At 49.1% G+C, this 16,016-nt stretch overlaps 1 protein-coding gene across 1 annotated transcript in view; it reads left to right on the plus strand.

Annotated features, from left to right (window-relative positions):
* The first annotated feature begins 281 nt into the window (after nt 1–281).
* Mvb12b (multivesicular body subunit 12B) overlaps nt 282–16,016 on the plus strand; it is a 172,874-nt gene continuing 157,139 nt past the window's right edge. Inside the window, exons 1-2 of the mRNA XM_029559674.1 lie at nt 282–369; nt 12,725–12,847. Of these exons, the coding sequence (XP_029415534.1) occupies nt 12,737–12,847 (111 nt within the window). The 5' untranslated portion in view covers nt 282–369; nt 12,725–12,736. The remainder of the gene's footprint in view (nt 370–12,724; nt 12,848–16,016) is intronic.

The following is a 16,016-nucleotide window of genomic DNA, read 5'->3' on the forward strand; positions in this document are numbered from 1 at the left end:
CGGGCGGCGGGAGGAGCCGGGCCTGGCCGAGGCCTGCGGGCTACGTGCCCGGCCCCGCCGCGGGGACAGGCCTGGGCCGCCTCTGCCCGGCCCAGCTCCAGCTGCTGCTACAGGTCCCTGGCTCTGCCTGGCGGTGGGTTGGAGGGAACTGGGGTTTCTGCGGCGTGCCCAGGGCCCTAGGACCCGAACCGCTTCCACCTGGGCTCACACAGGGGACAGTGGTTGGACCGGCCTGCCTGGGGGGTGAAGTGGGGGTGTCCAGCTGTCTGTGGTCACGTGGGTGTAGATCAGCGTGCACCTGACCCGCAGGCATCACCCTTTGGGGTGCCAGGAGAGGGACATCCAAACTGTCCGGCACCTGTCTGCAAGGTGAGATGCCCCCGCGCATTGCAGACCAGAAATACCCTTCCAGGAAGGATGGCGGGCATGTGGATGAACCCAAGGGACAGGGGCTGCTTGTCAGAGCACCAGTGACCGCATCCTCAGAGACAGGCACACTGAACCAGGTAGCAGCCCCCAGGAGCATCTTTGTTCTCTTTGTCTCGCAGTACAGAACTGTTCCTAAACTATCCTTTCCTCTGTCTCCTGACCCCCAAGGACCTGTTCAGCAAGACACAGGAAAACCTCAGGCCCAAGGCAAATGATCATTGCCCGGTCTCCCTGCCCCCAACAGGGAACCCAGAGCCACTGGATTTCAGCCTCAGAGGCAGACAGCAGACAGGGGGCTCCTCTTTCTGGGCCTTTGTCTCTGGTGGTTCTTTCTTAGGACAATCTCATTGTGTATTTCTCGACAGCTGGCAGGATCCTATCTCATTTTAACAGGGCTGGCAAATCTTATCAGCTGCCTCAGAAAAGTTGAAAGATAAACCGTGTGGAAACCTAGAGTAACTGAAAAATTCAGTGTAGGCGGAAGGTTAGTTACAAGACAGATGACACCTTTCTTGCCAGCTGGGAAATCACTTGGGGTGCCTCGAGGAATTGTGCCATGCTCAATATTTAAGTGGGTCTCTAAGAATCAGTGTTTCTTCAGAGACCTGTGCACCCAGATCCACATAGAGCGAGTTTTCGGGCGATTACACTGTAGAATCACCTCTCACTCACATTTTCCATTCCTTCCTCCAGCTTTTATGTGCTTGTAACGGCATTTGTCTGCCCTAACTGTATACTGCTGGACTTTCCCCACATCTAGAATATTTCATCAAGGTTAAATACAAGAGCTTTAGAATGAGAACTTGGCTTAAGTCTGGCTTTTCTACTTGCTGTGTGTAGTTGAGCAAATCAATGAACTTCTCTGAGGGGCAGTTTCCTCATCTGTATAGAAGTTAATGATTGTGTCTATCTCAGACCTATGTAGGGATGTAAATGAGGCCTTGCTGGAAGAGCTTAGCTTAGTGCCTGCCAAGTGGCAAATGATCAGTAAAAGTTTAGCAGTTATTATTTTCAGTGCTAGGGATCAAACTTAGGACCTTGTACATGCTAGGCAACCACTGAGCTACATCAGTTAGCAATTGTTATTGTTTGTTCATGGAGTAATCCAAAAAGAAGCTTGCTTATTTGTTTCTTTTAGAGCATCTTTTGTTTGAAGGTGTAAGAAAGGGTAAGTAGGAAGCTGTTCTGTCATAAACACTAGGCTTGGATTTGGGAACTCAGTCTACTCTTTAGACCCTAAAAAGTCACAGAACCTTTCTCAAATCCCCATTTTCTTAATTGTAAAAGTGGCTTACAGATTAATACCTGTTTCATAAGGATCGTCAATCAGGAAGGCACTTGACCCTGTAAGAGGCGGAGAGTTTCATGACATGTAAGTGGGATTCACCATTCAGCAGCCCCAATTCTTACATGATTTGTTGCTGGGGTCAGGCCCCATCAGAAAAAGGATCTTGTATGTGTTACACAACCACTTGGTTGTGTGAACATATTGCTGGATGCTTTTCTGTGGCTTAAGGGGTAAGGGAGAGTCCCAAAGCTTCATATCCGTTCGTTTTATGGTAGATCTGCTCCAGGGGGATCACAAGCCGAGTGGCCTGGGTCCCTCTGCTGTAGCTGGCTAGAAGTAATTCATGCTTCGTGTCCAAAGAGTGACATCCTCACCACACTACAACATAATGATGGTGTTGGAGTTGAGTGTGGGCAGTATCAAAGTGCTGTTGTGACAGTGAGGATCACAGATAACTGCATGACTTGATGTGGTTGGGCTGAGGTCATTGGTCACTGACTGTGGTTAGTGAGCAGAGTCTTCTTTGCCAGTTGGTGGTGCAGGGGCGGCCCTGAGCTCCTGCAGGGAGCTGCTTCCTCTCCTAACTCTCCCTAGGGCTCTTTCTGGCCTTCAGCTTGCAGGACTGCCTTGGGGAATTGTGGTTTCCCTGTGTTATCTACCCAGCCCTGTCTCTCTAGCTGCCTGGGAGGCAAAACCACTGTATGATATTACCTCCCCTGTTGGGGACATCCTATGGGCATGTGTTTGGTTTACTTGACACACTCCTGGTGAGATGGAGAGCTTGTCCAGGCAGAAATGTGAGAGCCCTGTGGGCCCAGGGCCCAGTGCCGCACACAGGAGCTTTGTAGCTGGGGCTTCCCTTAGGATGGAAGGCCCTCTTGCTGGGCCTCTGGCTGGAATCTATGAATTTATCCTTATTTATATAGTTTTGGACATACGTGGCACATACACACTTAAAAAAAATCCAGATACTGATCAGAACAAAATGTTCAAAATAATACCCTCACAGCCGGGCATGGTGGGGCACGCCTTTAACCCCAGCACTCAGGAGGCAAAGGCAGGCAGATCTCTGTGAGTTGAAGGCCAGCCTGGTCTACATAGTGAGTTCAGGCCAGCTGGGGCTACAGAGAGTCCCTGTCTCAAAAAGACAAAAAACAAAAACAACCCCCCCCCAAACGCTCATAGCTGTTAGAAGAGAGGGTGTGTGTGTGTGTGTGTGTGTGTGTGTGGTGTATGTGTAACGTATGTGTGTAAGGGTGCTAGTGTGTCACAGCGTGTGTGTGCATGTGGAGGTCAGAGGGCAATTTGTGGGAGTCCATTCTCTTCTCCCATGTGGGTTCCAGGAGTTGAACCTAAGTCATCAGGCTTGGCAGCAGGTACCTTTACCTGTTGAACCATCTTGGACCATCTTGCTGGCCTATACATGAGTTCTTAATGAGCCCAGGAAACCTAGAGAGTTTATGATAATGAAGATTCCAGGGCTTCATAAAATTGTTAAATACACACAATGTAAATGTTAGCACCTTAGCTCGTGCTAAGTCCATAGATCAGTGGGCAGTGAGTATAGTGTGTTTGCACATGTATATGTGTGTATGTGGAGGCCACAGGTCAACCTCGGGTGTCATTCCTCATGAGAGGTCCACTGTTTATTAAAGAGACATTCTCATTGCCCTGGGGCTACAATGGTTAGGTGAGGCTGGCAGACCATGGATCCACCTGTCTGCCTCCCCCGGCACTGGGATTACAAGCCAGTGGCTATTCTCAGGTTTTTCACATGGGTTCTGAGGACCAAACTCAAGCCTTCATGTTTGCAAGGAAAGCTCTTTATCAGCTCAAACCATCTCCCCAGCCCCTAAATCTCTAGAACTTTTTTCATCTTGCAAAACTGAAACTCTCTACCATTAAACTCTCTGTGTCCCTGCTACAGGCAGGGTAGCTCCCATTCTATACAGTCTCCCTGAGTTTGACCACTACAGGGAGCTCATAGAGCTGAAATCTGATGGTGCTTAACCTTTTCTGACAAGCTTATTTCACTTAGGAGAACAGCCTTGGTTTTATCATGTTGTGTGGGTCCTTTCTCTGGAAGGCTGAATAGTATTCTATTGAATGTATGGACCACATTGCCTGCATTTTATTGGCTGCTGTAAGCAATGCTATTCTAAACTAAGTGTACACATATCTCTCCGAGACTGTGATTTCAGTTCTTTGCACTATACACCTAGACATGAAATTGTTGCATCATATGGAAACTATTTTTAAATGTTTGAGGAACTAGCACACTGTTTTCCAAAAAGTGATAGCTGCCTTTTACATTGCCACCAGTAGTAGCAAAGTTTCCAATTTTTAAAATATTCTACAAGTACTTGTTACTTTCTGGGTACTTGTTTTGTGTTTTTGGGGGGGGGGCAGGGGTAGCCAACCTAATGGGTACAAGGCATTACTTCATTGTGGTTCTGGTTTTAACTTGCATTTTCCTGATGACTTCATTGACCATCTTTTCCTGCTTTGGCCATTTGCCTGTCACTCTCAGAGAAATGTTTATTCAATTCCTTTCCCATTTCTTAAACTGAATAATTTGACTTGTTACTTAGCTATAGGAATTCTTTAAATCTTTTAAAGATTTATTTTTATTTATGTGTGTGTGTGTGTGTGTGTGTCTGCATGAGTGTATGTCAAATGTGTGCTGGTGCCTGCAGAGGCCAGAACAGAGCTGTAGTTACAGGTGGTTGTGAGCTGCCCGACACAGGTGCTGGAATTGAACTCAGATCTTCTGCAAAAAACAGCAAGTGCCCTTAACCACTGAGCCATCTTTCCAGCCCCCAGCTGAAGGAGTTCATTACAGATTTGATAAAAACCCCTCATCAGGTAAATGGTTGGCAAATATTTTCTTCCACTCTTTTAGGTTGCCTTTCACTCTGTTGATTTTGTCCTCTGATACAATTCTACATGCTTTACACACATTATAACTCTGAGGAAAAAGTATTATCTACTAATATTTTATGGGGGTGAAAACTCGGGCAGGGTTTGGTTGATTTGCCAAGAGCCACACAGCTCCAAGTGTTGGAGCTGAGATTCGAACTCTGGTCTGTGAGTCCAAAGCTATACCCTCTCCATTTCTCTGTTCTGCTGGCCATCCCTCCCCTGAGCTAATGGCATGAGGCCTTAGGGGATCTGAAGGAAGTAGTATGGTGGGGCATCCAGCTGAAGACCTGGGAGTCCCCTGCTTCAGACCACTGGCTCCCCTTCCTGCAATCGGCATTGCCGTCACTCAGCCTAAGCAATTGGCTGCAGTGCCTTTTTTTTTTTTTTTTTTTTTTTTAGTTTTGTTGGTTTTTTTTTTTTTTTTTTTTTTGGCATTTTATAATTTTTTTTTAGTTTTTTTTTTTTTTTAAGTTTAGTTGGATTTTATTTGTTTATTTGTTTCGGCATTTCATAGATTTGTTTCAGAGTCCATTTGCTGCTCACTGTTCCTCCAACAGTCCCTGTTTGTCCACACCATTGTGCCTTTGTTGATGCCTGTTAAGATGTGTACCACACTGCACCCTCCATCTTCCAGGGAGGCTGGCTGTTCCCTCTGAAGGAGGTGGCCCCTCAGCCACAGCCCCCTGCCTTCAGGATATTCTCTGCACCCTCAACCTCATGTCTAGTGCTTTGCTGCCACTCAGCCCTGTGGAGCCTCTCCTGGGCTGTGACTTGTCCAGTCTCAGCCAAGCTCAGCCCAGACCGAGAACCAGGGGGTAGGGAGTGAGCCTGCTACTGATGGACAAGCTCCTTGGGGTGTCTTTGCAGCCACTGGGAACTACCGCCGGTCCCTGCTATCACTCGTCCATCTCTATTTATGCCTGTTAAGATGTGCACTACTGAGTACTGAGTGAGGTCCATTTCTGGAGATGTCTGGAAGTGCAGCCCCCCTTTACCCTCCAGGTGTGCACTCCTGGGTTTGAGTTTGGTCTTTGGTGACATCATCAACCCTGCTGGGGGTCTCACTGGAAAAGACAAGATAGGTCTGCTGTCATTTGCTCCTCCTGTATTATGTGATCTCCTTAATTCAAGGAAATCTGAACTATTTTGAGAGGACAGGAATTTCATTCACTCTTAATCCATTCATAGAGCACTCATTGAGCACCCTCTGTGAGCTCAGCTCATAGGTGAACACAGCACACTTTTGATCAATTTCTGTGAGGGGAAGTATATAGCTATCTGAGTAGCCTTCTGAGCAGCAAGGCTGTGTGTGTGTGTGTGTGTGTGTGTGTGTGTGTGTGTGTGTTTTCACATGCCTTTGTGCATGTGCAGTACCTGAGCACATGTACTTGCTAAGACCACATACTTTGATGACATCTGGGTGACAGCACTCATCTGGATGGCCATTTGAAGAAGGCTTGAGGAAATGGGAGAGGTGGCCTAGAGGGAAGGGTGTCAGTAGCACTGGGTACTCCTGGCTGCCTTGTGATGGAGAGGGAGAGGCTCGGGGACTGATTCTGAGCATCTCAATGGAAGGTCACCCTCAGGTTCATTCCATTCATTCATCATTTATTCATCTAACTTGGAATAAGTACTTACCATCAGCTTCTTGAATTGCAGATGGTGGGCCAGTTGTTGGTGGGAACCTGTGGGATATAGCCTCTTGGGCCCCCTGCCCTGGCCCCTGGCAGCCCTCTGGAGCCTGTTTCTGGCAGAGGGCTCAGGACTGTCTGTTTTAGCAGCTGCCCCAGGAGATAAGGATGCTACAAGCTGCTGTCAACCAGAAGACTCCAAATGCAGGTCTATCCACAGACAGCTGTGGACTGTTATGTTCCAGGCTTTGTGATAGAGGGAATGTGGAGGATGCATCAAGGTCAGCCGAGTTGGGGGTGTCAGTGGGATATGCAGATGAAGACAGCTTGCAGGATACCAGATGTACCCCAGAGCTTCAGGAGAGAAGGCTTGGTTGGAAGGACTTTGTGGCAGCCATCAGCTCCCAGGCCAACAGATTAGACTAACTAGTGCACTAGAGAAGCTCAAGATGGGAAAGTCAGGGAGGGCATGGCCTGTGACAGGAAGTCACAGCTTCTGATGATTCTGGCCTGGGGGCCCATTTCCCTGGCATTGAGGTCACTGGTTATCAGGACAAGGGTTTGTCTCATCATCTGGCGCTAAACAGGAAAGAGCCATTGATCCTGGTCTTTTTGAGACAGGGTCTTCCAGTAGTCCCAGCTGTCCTGGACTCACTATGTAGACCAGGCTGGCATTGAACTCACATAGATCCGCCTGCCTCTGCCTCCCGAGTGCTGAGACTAGAGGTGTGTGCCACCACACCTGGCTTGGGCCATTGATCTTGGACCTCTGTGTTCTGGGGCTTGTGTAAAGCTGGACCTATTAGGGCAGCTTTGGCCAGTCATTGCTGGAGAACTCGATTCTGTATTTATTTAGAAGGGGAATTTCAAGTGGGTCTGTCCCATGTGGTTTATGGAGACTATGTTCGCTCCTAACCATAAATGGTTAATATAAATCTAAAGAAAGGTCAGATTGAATTGGTGCATTTGTGTACCAGATCCTTCTATTAGGAAAACAAAGAAACAAAACAAAACAAAAAAATCACAACAGATCTTTACTGGGGAAAAAGGAAGTACTCTCAATTGTTGGTTTCCTAGCTGGAAAATTCTTGGTAACCTAGAAGAGCTTAGAAAAATATTTTCCATCATTCCCTAGTATCAGAACAACCCTCCCCACAGCCAATGGCCTGCTTCCACTGACTACCCAATAGCAGCTGCCCCAGGAATTTGACCTCTGACTGGTGAATTTAGCTGTCCACACCAGAGTGCAGGTGGCACCAGGTGCTCTCCCAAGATCCCCCAGCAGACACCTCTCAGCCTGTGTGCTGTCCCCTTTGGGCAGCCCAGTTGCTGGGTATACACTTGCTTCATGGCGCCTGGTCTCAGCTGGCAGCCTCCTGATGAAGTAGGTGTTTGCCCCTTTGCTGCAAGGAGGCGGCCTGGTTGTGTGTTCCCGTGTGATGTGTGTATTGGGGAACCCTGGCCACAGGCTACCTCCTTGGGGACAGTGTTGTGTCTTTCACCTCTTGCTTGTCAGTAGAATGGTACCAGTAATTCCTTAAGTGCCAGAAGGGGCATGGGACCCTGCAGACCATCTCTGCTGCTGGGAAAGAGGTGACAAGCTCTCCCTGACCCCATGACACCCAGCCATAGTGGCAGATCTACTGGGGAGCAGCACTGTCCTAGGGGAGAGTCATCTTTGTATCCTTGGCTTATGAAAAATTTCTTCCTTTCCCTTCCTCAGCTCCACAAGCAGGAAGGTGTGGGAAGACAGTTTATGTCTTTGTTGCCCTTGAGTTTGGATTTCAAGCAAGCTGACCACAAGTTCGTCCTTCTGTAGGGACTTAATTAACCCACTGGTTTGTCATTTCAATTATAGTTGCCCAGTTTAACCTGACCGCCCCGCCACCCCCTTAGCACTTTGAAATTACTCTCCTCTAAAGTTGTGTAGTCTTGCCTTCTGCCCTGGTGGGCAGAGCTGGCACTGCTTCTGAGCCAGCCGTCCTCACTCTGCAGGGAGGCCAGGATGGCAGCGAGGCCTGGTCTCCTTTGAAGGCAGTAGCCCCTGCAGTCCTTGCCCCCCGAAATCACTTTAAACTCGGCCCACTCCCCCGCTGCTGGGAGGGCCTCTGTGGAGAGGGACTGAGTGTTGTTAGCTGGGTTTTGATTTCAGTACTGTAGTTGATAAAATGAGATAAACCCCAGGCTCACTAGGGTTGTGGAAATTAAACAGAGATGAAATCAAAGTTCCCCTGAGTTTTCAGCTATGACACAGTAGCTCAGCTTTCTCCCAGGCTAGGGCAGGGAGGCAGCCTTTGATTCTGAAACAATGCTCAGCATCAGTTAAGCCCAGCACTGCAGACTTTTAGGGATTAAGTTTAGGGTTGTGGTAATTCTTTGATCAGCTACAAGGAAGCAGTATGATGTCTGTGTGAAGGGGCTTCATAGTTAAAGTTCACATCTCTGTGAACCTGGGATGACTGTGGGTGAGGTGCTGGGCTGTGGGGAACTTAGCCTCCTCCTAGTCCTGTCTGCAGACTGAGTGCCTCAAGAATGGCATGGGGTGGGTTCCTCCACACCATCTTGCCCAGTGTGTGTACACACACACACAACTTGTCTTGAGGAAGCATCTCTCAGAGCTGACACAGAACCACCTTCCTGGAGCAAGGCTTTGTAGCCTCCAGCCTGGGACAGATCTAGCAGAGGCTATGTGCCCACTCAGGAGAAGTGGGATGGGGACTGACACCAGATGGCCTGCAAGGCTAAATTAGGACAGCTCAAGGTCAGCTGGCCATGAGCAGATGTGATTCTCAGGTGTCCAATGCCTTCTTCCTGGCCTGTGGTAGAAGCCCGGGGTTTCAGACTGGCTCAGCATCAGCCGTCCACACACAGAGCCCACTCTTGCTTTCCCTATGGAGAGCCTTCTGGCGCATCTGGATGGCTCAGGCTCCCCAGTTGGCTCCCCTCCTTCGAGTTGGCCCTGTGACTTGCATTTGGTAATGGAGCCCCTGTGTGCCGTGGATCCTGCACACAGCAGGCTGTAGATCAACCCATTCCCTCCTGTGCGGAGCTCGGATCTCCCTCATTAGGCCTGAATTTACCTCCATCCTACACAAACATGGCCTTAGCTCATTTTTATTGTTGTAAATTATTTATGAGGGGAATGTTGAATCTCGAAACTGAGGTGTGAGGAAAATTAATCCCATGTTACTTTTATCTTTCTGTATTTTCTCTCTTTGCTTGACTTATTGAGCTATGGCCAGAGAAAGAGGAGCTTTGGCATTTTAAAATATAATTAGTGTTGAAACTGCTTTCCCATTTGGGCCGGATGTGGGTCTCTGTGTAGAGGATTAACAGAACACAGGCTAGACTGAGGAGGATGCCTCTGCCTGCTGCCAGCCCCAGGGTATCTGAGAACAGGGGTCTCGGCTTCCTCTTCTGGAAAATAAGGGCTAGTCTGCTCCCAGCTCTGAGGTGAGCATCATCTCACAAGGAGCTTGAGAAAACCCTCTGAAGTTTGCAGAGTGCTGTAGAAACCCCACAGAAGGTGTGTTCACCCAGGATGCAGAGCTGCTGAGGTGAAACCAGGGGCTGCTGCAGATAGGCCCTTGGTGTTTTACCCAGTGTCACCTCCTGCCAAGCAGGTTAATGCTGGTCTTAAACATGGGCCCTCTGTTAGGCTCACATCCAAGGCCCTTCTTCCCTGGCAGAGGCCTGGCCTGCGACCCTAGAAGACAGCGCTCTCTGTTCAGCTCTCATTCCTTCCCTTCTGGCTGGAGGCTCCAAGCAGCCCAGGAAACACGGAGTGCTTGTTAATAAATGGCCTTTTGTTAGGAAGGTCAATTGAAGTGACGGTAGAGACGCTGTTAAAAGTAATTTGCAGTCAGAAAATATGTAATGCAGGGCAAGCTGCTTTGAGCGATGGCCTCTGCCATGGATATCTTGGGTGTTTCTCATTAAGAGCCTGGTTGGCCGGTAGCGGGCCTGCTCCACCACCAAGTGGGCCACAGCCCGCTGGAGCAGCCATTTGTCTCTGTTGCACAAAGGCTGCCTTGATCCCCAGAGCCCGGGAACCCGGGCAACCGGGGATCGGGAGAGAGGCGGAGGCGAGCCTGGCGATGGCAGTGCTGTGCGGCCCAGGCCTGCAGTAGGTTGGTTCCCCAGCTCTGAGCCCCAGCTCTTTGTCAGCATCAGCTGCGCAGGCAGCCATCTTGGAGGCTGCTGCTGGGTGCCTCCCCGGGTGCATTCTGGGAGTAGCATCTTTGCCTTGCAAGCTCCCTCATCCTTCTACAGATGATAGCAGGTGTCAGAGCCAGAGAGCCCTTGTCATCAGTGCCTCGTGGAGCACACTGCCATCCCAGAACATGACTCTCCCAGCAAGTGAGATGTTCCACATGTGGGCTTACCTTCCCCCTCTTTCTTTCTGATAGTAAAGGCAATACTCTTAAAAAAAATTTTTTTTTTGCTTCACATGTTCTTTATTAAATTCACAGCATGATATTTAACACTGGCAGGATTCGTACATTCTGCTAATGAGTTGTTAATTGCCCAGCATTCTTGGTAGCCGACAGCAGGTACCAATATTTTGCAAACTGCAGCAATGTTATTTTCTGTTCTTCGTAATGCAGGATTTTTCAAGGACAGAGACATTGGTTTAGTGCTTTGCTTTGGGTTGGGCAGGTGAAAACGTTTAACCCTAAATCTATTTGGGGACACACATGTGGAGTCACTCAATAAATATTTACTTAATGCCTACTGGGTGCAGGAGGCGCTAGGCCCTGTGCTGTATGAAGATAAACCAGCCTGGAAAATGAACATTGAAAATAGGAGATGGCAGGGGGATGCAGCATGGTCTCTACCTCCTGCCCTGGCCAGTTGGAGGTTTATTTTCAGTAGATGCAAACAGAATATAACTTGGTGCCTCTTGTCAGAAACACAGGCTGAGAGGGCCGTGATGCCAGGCATTGCTTAGTCTTGACCAGGGACTTGGCTCCACTGCGCTGCCAAGTCTGTTTCCGGAGCTCTTTGTGGGTTCTGCTGACTACACGCTGACTTTCCTGCAGCATTTTGATTGTTCCTGTGAAGCTGGTTACAGTCACTTTGGCCCCTGGCTTTTCTGAATCTCGGCTGGGGAGCAACAACATTGCCTCCCACTTGCCTCAGGGGGCAGGGTGTTTGGTTTGCTTTTGAAGCAGTAACCAGTCTTGAGAGCTCTGGCAGCCAGTGGAGTTTAATTGCTGCAGAAGGAGATGGGATTTAACGTGTTCTTTCCCATTGCTTTCTGGTTAAGTACCTTGTATAAGGTGTTGCTGTTTTTATTTGCTTTCTGGTGCACAGTCCCTGGAGCCGCCAGGCCTGGTGCTCTCCCTACTGCCTTGGCCGCTGCCTCTGGTCCTGTGCTACTGTCGGGAGCAGTGGAGTAATTCCATGTCCCCTTCCTTTCACACAAATGACTAGTAAGAATTAGGATCACTGTTAGTGCTTAGCTTTGAGTGACACATGTCCAGAGTTGGGAGTGTGACAAAGGGATCAGCCAGTCCTCTAATGCATGGTGCCTTTTGTTTCTGGCCAGTTACACTGAATCCATGTGCTCCAAGCCTATCCACCTGCCTTTTACTGAGTACCTACCCTGTGCCAGGGATGTCTCCAGGCTCTTCCTTTCTATCCCTTAGTTCTCCCCTCAACTCCAAATCTCATTTTAGAGTTGAGAAAGTTGAGGCTTCATGAGGTTGAATTTCTTGTTCAATCACCAGCTGAGAAGTACGGTGTCTGAATTCAAGCACCATTCCTGTGCCACACCCCAGTGCCTTCCCTGTCTTTGCAGAGCTCTTGTGCATTTGCAGAGCTCTCTGCTTACTGAAAGCCCAGCCGAGGCTATGTGGAAGCCTAACCACTCACTAAGGGAGAGAAACAGAAGCTGCCGCTAGACTCAGCCAGGTCTGACTCATCCAGAGGAGCTGCTGGTGCCTGCTCAGACATCAGGCAGATGGACACAGAGTTAGGAATTATGTGGGACTGGTGATGTAGCTCAGTAGAGTGTTTGCCTAACCTGCATGAATTCCTTGGTTCCATCCCCAGAACTGCATAAAACTGGATGGACACACTTGTAATCTAAGCACTTGGGAAGGGAAGTAGAGGCAGGAAGATCAGGAGTTCAAGCCCAGCCTCAGCTACATAGTGAATTTGAGGCCAGCCTGGAACAGCCCTACATGATATCCTGCCCCCCCACCCCATATGTGCTTTTCGGTTTGAGTTGAAATTACCTCCTGAGAGCAGGTGCAAGCCCTCAGCTTTCCAAGCTAACTACTTGAGCGGGGCCAGTGCCGAGTGACTTCTTGATCCGAGTTCAGGGTGAGGCCAGGTGAGGATGTGGAGCTCAGCTCAGGAGCTGCCCCCAGGTTCTCCATCTGTCTGAGACCTTGTGTACACATTATACACCGAGTTTGAATTTTCTGCTTTTCCTTTTCTGAACCAGGACCAAGCCACCATGCCTGAAGTCAGAGACCTTTCGGAAGCCTTGCCAGAGACGTCGATGGACCCCATCACAGGAGTCGGGGTAGTGGCCTCCCGGAACCGAGCCCCAACTGGCTACGATGTAGTAAGTCCAGATACTAGCTTGCCTATTGTGCTCAGTGTCAGAGACCCTCAGACCCTATGTGTAAGATGTGCTTCCTCCCTTTAAGAACTCAGAATGACCAGAGGAGGAACGCCATCACCAATAGGGCACAGAGTATCCTGATTTGGGTGTCAGAGGACCTGAGTCTGGTGGGGTTGGGAAAATGGGTGTGGCTTCCTGGCTCTGACCATAACTGGCTTTTGACTTCTGTGATGGCCAGTTCTCACCTTGTGTGAAATTGAAGTTAGATCCACTGATTTCCAAGATCACCTCTAGTTTTTATGTTTCATGAAAAGGATGCAAGGAAGTCTCTGGTAGTTTCCTGTCTTATCCCAGGTATGTGAGTGTTTTGAGTGTTTTCCTACATTTGTAAAGCTTTTCACAGTTATAAAGGTTTCCCATCTGTGAGCTCATTTAACTTTTACGTTTTCCTGGAGAGCTGTGTGCCGGTTAGGAGAACTCAAACTCAGAGGAGCGAAGTGACAGGGTCCCAGGACTCCGACACATGACCAAGCAGGACAAACCCCCTTCCCAAGTTCTAAGCAGAGAACGCTTTGCTTTTCAGTAGACATCTCTGCTGTTCTATGAATCAGGACTGGTTATTTTGTTGTTCCCATAGGAAAATTCCAAATTAGGGGGATAGGACATGCAGAGTGACATTTGGGGGGGTTAAATGGTGAGCATCATCATCGTGCGTTTTGAGATTCTAAGATGATCTTATTTTTCTCCCCTGTGTTGTTTATGACAATGTTTGATTCTGGTTCATTGAAAATGTACTATAAGAACAAGGCTGCAGGTTTCATTAGCCAGCACTGTGTGAGCCATGTGTGGGCAGGGCTGCTCAGCATCAGCATCGCTGACATCTGGGCCAGGAATCAGATCATTCTTTGTTGTGGGGCTGTCCTGCGCATCACAGGCTGTGTGTGCAGCATCACTGACTTCTATTCAGTCAGTGCCTGAGCAGCTGCCCTGTCTCCCCAGGTGTTTCCAGATAGTCCCAGGGTGAAATGTAGGTGGGGCAAAATCAGCACCCATTGAGCACCAGTCAATCTGCACCAGTCAATCTGCACTGGGTCCTCACTGCAGAAAGAGGAGCCCATTAGAAAAAAAAAAAAAAAGCAGGGGCAAGGCTGGAGAGAGATGGCTCAGCTGTTTGGGCCCCAGCAACCACATGGTGACTAACAGCCATCCACAACTCCAGTTCCAGGGGATCTGACACCCTCTTCTGGCCTGAGGGGGCATTGCATGACAGGGTGCACTTACATAATGTCGGCATACACCTAAAATAAGCCATTTAAAACCCCATCTCTTTCCTAATAGTTTTACAGTGAGAAGAGGAGGGAATCTTTCTTGATAAAGATTTGAGTCTGATCTGCTTGTCTTCAAAGCCCAGTTGGAATGCCTTAAGTTTCCATAAAATAGAATCATTAGGTATGGCTTTGTGCCATAAAGCTCTTGGGGGAAGCTAATAAAAATGCTCCTTATTTGAGAAACCAAAGTGTCTTTTGATGAATTGGGTCAGAGGCAGCATGTCATGAATCAGGCAGAGCCGGGAGCTTCTGTTGGTGGGTGAGTGGACGGCCCAGGTCTCTCCAGGCAGGGCTGGGCACTCCCATCTGTGGGTGGACAGTTCAGGTCCCTCCTGGAGGGCTCACACGGGGCTCAAGCCCTGGGTCCCGGTCTCTCATCTTCCTGTCATTCTGTGTCTATCACTATCTCTAGCATTCTGTCTGCACCTCCAGGGTCATCTGGACTGCTTGGCTAGTGGATGGCAGATGGCCTTTGACAGTTTGGCTTTCTGAAAGTCTCTGGAAGGCTGACAGGGGCACAATCTATCCCTATCATTTTCCCTGAACATCTAGCCCAGGGCAGAAGAGTGCAGTGTCAAATGAGTGAAATTAATAAGCACATTTCACAATCATGCTGCACCATGTGTTTTAGTGGAAGGTGAGCAGGGCAAGAGGCTCGAGCTAGTTCGCCTGTAATTACCCAGGCTGCACACAGCCCGGGCTCCTCTAAGAGCCCTTTCTGGGAGAGGGGCGGTAGACCTCTCTTTGTTCTGGCTGCTAGACTCTTCTCAGATAAACATCTCATTCCCCAGAGCTCTGGCCCTGAGTTCAAGGGGAAAGACGGGGAGGGCAGGGTGAGAAGGAGCACTTCCCTGTTCTTTTCATCTGGAATTCCATATTAAGTCAACATCCGAATCAAAGTACAGGGAATTTTGGGGGTGGCCAGGCCACTGGAATGCTCAGGCATAAGTCCAGAGGATGAGGAAGCCCTGTAGCTGCTGGAGGCGAGACCACTCTGAGTGCGGACTCTGCCCTAAGATTAACCCCACTGTGCAAAGCACCAAGGACTGTGACCCACCTCCTGCTATCAGGCATCAGACACGCTGCTGGCTTTGAGCTGCACAGCAGCTTTAGAAGGGTGCTAGGCACTGCGACTGCTTGAATCTAAAGATGCTGAAAGTTCATTTATAAAAATGTAATATAATGACTTCCCTTCTCTCCGGGTCAGAGGGGCTGGGGATTATCTGCTAAACTTCTCAATTTATTCTCCCTAGTTCTGCAGTCTCCCTTGAAACAGCCTCCCACTTCTGTCCTGCAGCCACATGATGAGATTGTGGAGGGACGGGCTGATAGTCCCTGCTCTCAGAGGTTGGGGTGGGTCCCATGGTCCCTGTGACCCTGCAGTACTTGGCAGAATGACTGTTGTAGATGCCTGACATTTGATAGAGCTTATGCCTCCATAGACGGATGGTCAGTTCGGGAAGAATGTAATGCTACCAGAAGCACCTGTTGCTGTAGTCCCCTGTGAAAAGTCCAGTGCTGTAGTCTTAGAGCATCAAGCTGGCCTCCCTTTGTACCACTGTGGGTGCATTTCTGTGTGTTTCCACTGACATACCTCCTACCTGCTGCATATCTCCACTTGCTTATCCAAATGGGTGTTTACAGCTCAGAGCTGGATACTGTCCATGTGAAGTACAGTCACACCTGTGAACCCACTTGCCCGTATTTCTGAGATGCCCCCTCTCTCCCTCATGTTTTTGGTAAGAAATGTACTTACCCTTTTCAAGTGCTCCCTTATTAAAATTTTTCCTGGCAGAGCTTGCTCCTCCCTCTCTCCCTCCCACCCTCCCACTTTCTCTCCC

Source organism: Nannospalax galili, unplaced genomic scaffold (genome assembly GCF_000622305.1).
Source record: "Nannospalax galili isolate Female #2095 unplaced genomic scaffold, S.galili_v1.0 scaffold290, whole genome shotgun sequence".
Classification (NCBI taxonomy): domain Eukaryota; kingdom Metazoa; phylum Chordata; class Mammalia; order Rodentia; family Spalacidae; genus Nannospalax; species Nannospalax galili.